Source organism: Pecten maximus, chromosome 6 (genome assembly GCF_902652985.1).
Source record: "Pecten maximus chromosome 6, xPecMax1.1, whole genome shotgun sequence".
Classification (NCBI taxonomy): Eukaryota; Metazoa; Mollusca; class Bivalvia; order Pectinida; family Pectinidae; genus Pecten; species Pecten maximus.
In genome coordinates, this window is record NC_047020.1 from 34,388,534 (window position 1) to 34,396,042 (window position 7,509).

A 7,509-nucleotide genomic window follows, 5' to 3' on the forward strand; every position below is an offset into this window, starting at 1 on the left:
TTTGAATGATATTATCATCCACCATATAGCAACTATAAAATGAAACTATTCTACACCTTTGAAATGTTCCAAGTACGTACTTATAACTGGGCAAGTGACATCTTACCAATTTTAAGTTTTCAGACACAATTAAAGAGTAAATAATATGATTGGGAGGAAGTTTTTGATTTCCCAAAATAAGTTATGGATCCTTTTTTTTGACATGCAAAGAAATGTCTGTGCGACAAATGTCTTGACCCTTTCGATTTAAATTTGTGATTCAACTTTTGCTACTTCAAAGTGTCAAGGCTGGGGTCATCTGAGTCACAATAATACTTTATAATAGTAATAATCAAATACATCAGATCAGACAATACCACCTCTGGTCTGATATTTGACAGATACAGGTTCAGAAGCATCTTCTAGTCTGGATCTGTAAACCTAATAATTTGCTGACATGACAGACAGCTGAGCCAAAATGTCAAGTTATGAGCGATTTTCATTGACGTCAGAAGTAACCAGATTATTACAAAAGGCCATGTCTTGACTTTTCTAATGTGGTATTTTAGAACCATTGCAAGTGTTCCAGCTACTAATTAAATCAAATGAATTGCTTTTAAAAATTGAGGTTTTCAGCAAACGATGTAATGGTCTTTCAACATGCATCAATATTGCTATAAAATCTATCAAAACCTGGCAATATTTTCATTTTAATGATAACAGTATATTAATCATTATTCTTTGTTGTTAATTGCTCTTCTTTAAATAATAGTTTGTGAGGTATATATATTGAAAAGGCAAATTTAATGCTATCACAATAAGATATGTGATGTCACAATAGTGGTCATGTGATCAAGTGGTGTACATGTTGGTCCTCACGACACATATTACATCCTTTATGCATTGCAGTGGGAGAAAATGTTAATTATATAGCTACTTAAAATGAACAAAATCAGCTAGAGGTAACGACAAAGTTCATCATTTGATACATATGTTGTTTAAATGATCCTAGACTAATGTTGCTACTTGCTTAAAATAGCCAGAAATCCAGTTATAGAGTCATAGCTGTAGGGATGTTGAGAATTCTCATACCAAAGAACACACACCATAGGATCCATAGCAGTCAGCAGCAATCTTTTTCTTAATTATTCATTAGGTCATTGGTATCCATTTCTATTGATTTCCATGACAAAGCTATCAACAATGGCCAATGAAAGATTAATGTTCTTGAATTTCTTGAAACATTAAATTTATCTTTTGAACAATATCTAGACAATCACATGTAGAACTACCCAATTATGACCACACATAGCAACCAGTATGTCGTCTCTTAGCGAAACTCTCAAATTTGCTAATATATTGCTAAGGCAAACATGTTTCTGTTTCCTTATTATTTTTTAAAACTCCTGTGAGGTAGACTGATAATTATATAATTAGCTTCTATGAGTTTATTTGTGACAACAGTATTATCCTATAACTCGCTACACTTCCCAGTATATACAGTCAATATATGTGTTATAAACTTGTTACTACCTGAAGTTTACAACAGTTTGTTTCTACATATTTATATTGAGAAAACACAAAGTTATATATATTTATAATGATATAACAGGGCATCCATTAGACCCTTGAGAGTATGTTTTTGACTCCCCAAATTGAGATCTGACTCTTGGGTTTGAAGAGACTTGTCTATTTGACATATGTTATGACCCTTCAGATTTCTCAGAAATAGTGATTTGAAATTGCTAAAAGTCAAGGGTCAACTGGATGCCCTGATATAACATGTCCTTTAGTTTTAGAGAAATAACACTTCTGTGCATGGAGAGAAAAATGTTTTTGACAGTAAAACAGGGTAAATATTACTGAATATATATATATATATATTATAGTGTTTTTAATTAACTAATTACATATAGACACTGGACATTGAGCTACGTGTCTGAAGGGTTGTTGCCTGTTTAAGTTAGGCACAGGTTATGTGTACTATTCTTGACACTTTACTTCATTCATATGATCCAGTAGACTCTGTCGTAAATCAGTATATGATAAGGCAGTACAAGAAATGTTGTGTGTATATTTAAAGCTGTTAGCGCTGAAATAGAAGCTACTGCTTTATGCTTCCCAGGGGCTTGAGAATGACAATATTAAAGGTCTGACAGCTACAGATAATAATTCGTGAACCAAACTGAGACATGTCAAGCTGCTGTGATATACTCTTACTATTAATAAAAATTTCTAAAATTATCATTAGTTATAATCATGATGAAATTGGCCCAGATTAGGCTAAATGAGTGTCTGTGTAATAGTTTAAATATGTATACAGATAAGTAGATAATAAACAACACTCTGTGTTATAATACCATTTCCTGTCGAACAGTATTGTGATTTCATCCAGTATAGTGATTTCATCGAAATAACACCTAATTATCACAATATGAAGGTAATTATTGCAATGGGAATCTGGACATTAACTGGATTATGTAACACTGACGACAGCAACGTCAAACATTTTCCTGTGCCATTTGTTAATTTGTGAAAATGCAGTGATCACAATCAAAGATTTGAACTCTGGACCTCCAAAATCTATCGTATTACATCTCTACCACCTAAACTAAATGTCAACACCCTAGCCTATGTCTGTACCATTCTCCACCTTCTTTGTCTCCAAAAACACTCTAGATGACAATGAAGGCACTAAAGGCAGGGATTCCCCTAGGTCTGGGTTCAAATTGGTATGGGATAAAGATCCAACAGATTTCATGAGAGGGGACATATTTTTACCGTGGGCGGGATCCCGAAGCACAAAGTGCCTCGGGTGAGAAGCAAAGCAAGGAGACGGGTGGGTTCAGGTTTGGAAGTATCCTTGTTCTACAAGATTTTTCTCTCTCTTCAAAATACCCTTGCTTTGATTTTTTTTACAATATAAATCTTAATATTTTATGCTCTATCACATGAATTGAAAACAAAGTTCTTTTCTTATACATATTTCTAAAGGTAAAAAAAAAAAAACACACAAAAAAAGTGTCTGTGAAAGTCCTATAATTTCCAAAATGAAAATGTACACATTGTAATAAAACAAAAAACAACATCAATTAGGTTTTTGTGTTTTACTCAAGTTTATATCGATATGTAAACTACATGTGTATTTTCTATGTAATATACTCACTAGCACCATTGCATTAAAAAAGTCTGTGGAATTTATTAAGGCTGAAATGCCAGAATATTAATCTTTATCCGTTTGGTCATATCGAGATCTATATCACCATAACGAAACACAGACAAGGAGTATGCAACTTTTAATACCATTTTTTAAGGGGAAATATGGAATATCGCGGCCCAGAATGATCCCTGTTAAGGTTGCAATGCCTTGTTAGAGCCATTGGTGAGAACATCGCTTTAAATTAGGGATGTCGGGTACAATTTTGTTACCCCGGGTACTCGTTCTTTACAACCCGACCCGTACCCGGCTACCCTTTGGCTGTAGACTTGTCCCGGTAACCCGTTGGCTGTAGACTTGTAAGTTGTAGCCCTGTACGGACGTTTATAATAGAACAGGAGAGGCCTTCGATATTATGAACATGGATTTGTTTGTGTTAAATGAATATGTGTGTTTTGCCTTACGTACATTGCGGAGTTCCGAGTGTTACAAGAAAAATTGGTGTTGAGGCCGCACGTTTCGCGGACATGAGAAAGTGTCAACAGACGATTTCGCGGACATGAGAAAGTGTCAACAGACGATGCAACAATGTAACTGTTCATACAAAAACATGTTTACAGAACACTAAAAACAACGTTTAATTATCTATATGTGATGACTCAAGTGTGTCAAGGCTACGGTGTACTTTGAAATATATGTGTACTTCGGTGAACTATAGTAGTTAGTACTGTACTATGTTAGTACAAAGTTTCGGGGTTCGGGTACACAATTTCAAACCCGGGTCGGGATCAAAACCGACCCGTAACGGGTCACCCGGGTACTCGTTACAGCCCTATATACTTTAAATTAGTGGTATGGCATTCCCTTAAAGAGTGAGCCCCTGTGTAGGCAGGATATTTTTGTACCCCTTAAACAGATTTGGTAGACTTGACCACTTCATATGAATTTATTGGAGGTTAAAAGACTTTGTGGTAGCCAAATAACCTAATTGTGGTTGTCTTTGGTATCAAAGATATAATTTAATGACAAAAGGTAAATTATGATGTTGATAGTGCAGGTTACCTTACCAGCTTCAACTGTTGGAATTTCTTTAGTGGAGTAGTAGAGCTTTCTCACCTTAGCAACTATTTGTATTATTCTTTCCTACTTCAGTGCTTTTGACCAATCCAGACTACTAAAGACTTTCATTTGAGACAGAACCTCAACTTTAATCTTCAGATTTCAATGTCACTGCAAAAATCTGTCATTTCACCAACAGAAACTTTGCAACTTGGCTACTCAATTATTGACTATCAATTTAACCGAGCTCTGATCCACTACATATCATGCAAGAACTGAAAATTTCCACATGTTTACCAAAACTTCACTGTAGCTTTTCCATTATTGTGATTACAATGATGACATGACAATTTTTGATGATTTGAGTTACACAAATATCAAAAATTTTGATGTCCATGTAACTCACACATATGTTTAGAACAATGTAATGAGTCAATTTTGAAAGCATTGTTTATGACACACAAACACTGTATATATTTTGTTTATCATAGAATAAGTTATTTGGGGTTTTATACCAGGGGAAATTCCTCTCATGCTGCACCTCTTTATACACATACTTTCGATACATTGTATAGCACAATTGTAATCAAATAGAACATGTAAATGTGAATTCGGCATTTCGTACAGGTCATAAATAACACGAACTCTGCCCACAAACATGTGACGTCGTTCATTTAGACATATAGTGCATATGGGTCTATGTATTCGTATGGATAGGGGGTCACGGTTTGTGTTTTGGAACGAGGCCATTTCACGTTTTCAGGTTTCGAAAAACATATTTATTACAATAATACCAACCTTGTCGACATAGCTGAAGACTGTCTACTGCTAGCCATGATTCAATCTGTTGGTTTCCAATTTAACTTCGTAATAAAGTCCACACACGTGTGTCTACCAAGTTCTTATACTATTTTTGGGAAACCGTCTGTCCCAGATTGTTACAACTCTCCTACATCTTTACTCCAATTCACAGCTCAGCTACGTATAAAACTGGTAATTTCAGACTGTATCAATCGATGTAGTCGTGATCGAATTCTGGAAAATCCGAATACATCTTGTTGTAAAACAAAATTCGTATTTTCCATGAATTTACTGTCTACAATTCACAACTGTTCAGCACTTTTCCTCCATTATTTCACCTTATTTACAGATGGTTCATTCGTTATTCATCCGCGCTGTCACCGACTTTCTATCTATTTCCGTTTTGACAACATACGCGATTTGAATAAAGAAAGGCGTTGTGATACGCCATACTGGTTAAATCTTTAATATATGAGGTATTTACTTTCTTAAATGAACGCTTGTTGCGACAGTTATCGACAATACAAGAAAAATATAATATTTTTTCAAACTCGGATGAAGTGCAAGACATGAGTAAAAAGGCCAAAACGATAGGTAAAGTCACGTGTTCAATGGTTTTATTATGGCGGGATTTATGAAATGTCGACTTCGCGTAAGATAATATACTAATGACTCAATGACATGTGAATTTAGCAAAAATGAAATTAATTTTTCATTTTCAAGTCATTTTAAATAGAATATGTTGCATAAGATGTATCTTAAACATGTTGTTTCATTAACCTCCACGGCTTTTTTGAAAAGTAAAAATCATATTTGCACAAAGTCGAAAGAAAAGTTTCCCAGATCTTTACTAGATAAACCATTATATGATAATTTACCTATTTTCGTGGCATTTTGTTGTATTCAATGTTAAGATAAAAGTAAAACAAGAATTGGAAACTGGTTACGAACTTATGGATTCCAGTCTCCACTTTGAAGGCAAGTGGAGAGGACAGTAGAAATTGATTCATTCCTAACAATGTACGTCATGTATGTGTCCTTCAGTCGTGCATTTTATGTGTCACAAAGTGAATAAGTTCTGTAAATAATTGATAAAATCAAATAATATAATATCGAACTTTAACATGAGTCCTCGGCTAAACTCGATGTATCATAATCAACGGGAGATAACTCGTATAACAAAATAAGAATTTACGCATGGATTTTACAAGCGATAGAAATAATCTACTTATATTTTTGTGTTCTTGCGTTTATCAATCTTAGTTCTCTGTCTGATCACATGAATTAATTTTGTGTGTTTGTGCGCAAAAATTCACAAGTATGATAAGTCTGCAACATTATTTGGACTATCAAGACTTATATAGGGTAATCCTGTTGTCTGATCCCATTATTTCATATATATAAATATTTAAAAACTTAACAAATGATAATAATATACATAAATAATATTTAAATTTCTAATATAATTAGGTTTATTGATTGTATCAGAGACCTATATACTAGTATATAGGTCTCTGATTGTATGTATATTGAACATGTATTTGTATATATTTGGAATAATAAAATAATTTTTGAATTGAATTTGGACTATCGTCCTCTTTTCACCTGAAAGAACTATTCCATTTTGTTATTTCGACCGGCAAACAGCTAGCGGCGCACACGTGGGCTTGTCAGTTTCAGAGGAGGGCGATGTGATTACCTGTGTCATGAACCGCGACAGTCTCGTCTCACCTGGTCAACATCAAAGTGACCAGAAACACCCGTTAATTGTGAAATATTTATAAAGTGTTAGTTACGTTTGCTGCAACTGACACGCTGGCCGTGTACTCGATCTGTTTGATTTACCTATATATCTACCTTTACCTTGTGTGGGTGGTGGCGGGTGAGGCGATTGACAGCAATTTAATTACTGTGTCAAATATCTGCTAGCTCTATAACCACAGCCTTGTGTCCTATTACTGTGATAGTTACGGCAAATTCTGTTTATTAATGGAAAATCCGGACATTCACGGGGTTTTTTTTTAGCCAAAACAGTGTTTTAATATTGCGTAGAAGAAGAAGGTTTGTAAATTAATCTTGAAACTGTATCCCTTTATAAATGTGAATATTTTATTTGTATTTTATAACTAGGTTATTCATTATGTACAGTCTGGCAGATACTATATATGAGATAATATTAATGTTAGATTATATTTATCTATTTTATTGTAACTTTTATCAGTATTTTATATTGCCAAAATCCAAATGGCGGGTGTTGTTTGATCTGTCGGTAGGGATTGGCCAAACCATTCTCATATTTCTCTCGCCGTTGAGCCTGTGTACATTCTGATTGCAAAATTTATTTTCACGCTTCCTCATTATACTGTTTTTAGAAGCTGGAACACATTTATATGATCTCTTGTGTCTCATAATTCACCAAGTGGCTGGATGTTAACATTGGTTTTTTAAGTTATTGTGCCTCAAATACTTATTTTATTATGTAATGTATTAACATGTGACACTTAAATAAACTA

At 34.1% G+C, this 7,509-nt stretch overlaps 1 protein-coding gene across 1 annotated transcript in view; it reads right to left on the reverse strand.

Annotated features, from left to right (window-relative positions):
• LOC117329621 (AF4/FMR2 family member 1-like) overlaps window positions 1-5,362 on the reverse strand; it is a 97,744-nt gene extending 92,382 nt beyond the window's left edge. The window contains exon 1 of the mRNA XM_033887644.1: window positions 4,994-5,362. Within this exon, the coding sequence (XP_033743535.1) occupies window positions 4,994-5,031 (38 nt within the window). The 5' untranslated portion in view covers window positions 5,032-5,362. The remainder of the gene's footprint in view (window positions 1-4,993) is intronic.
• Between the last annotated feature and the right edge of the window lie 2,147 nt (window positions 5,363-7,509).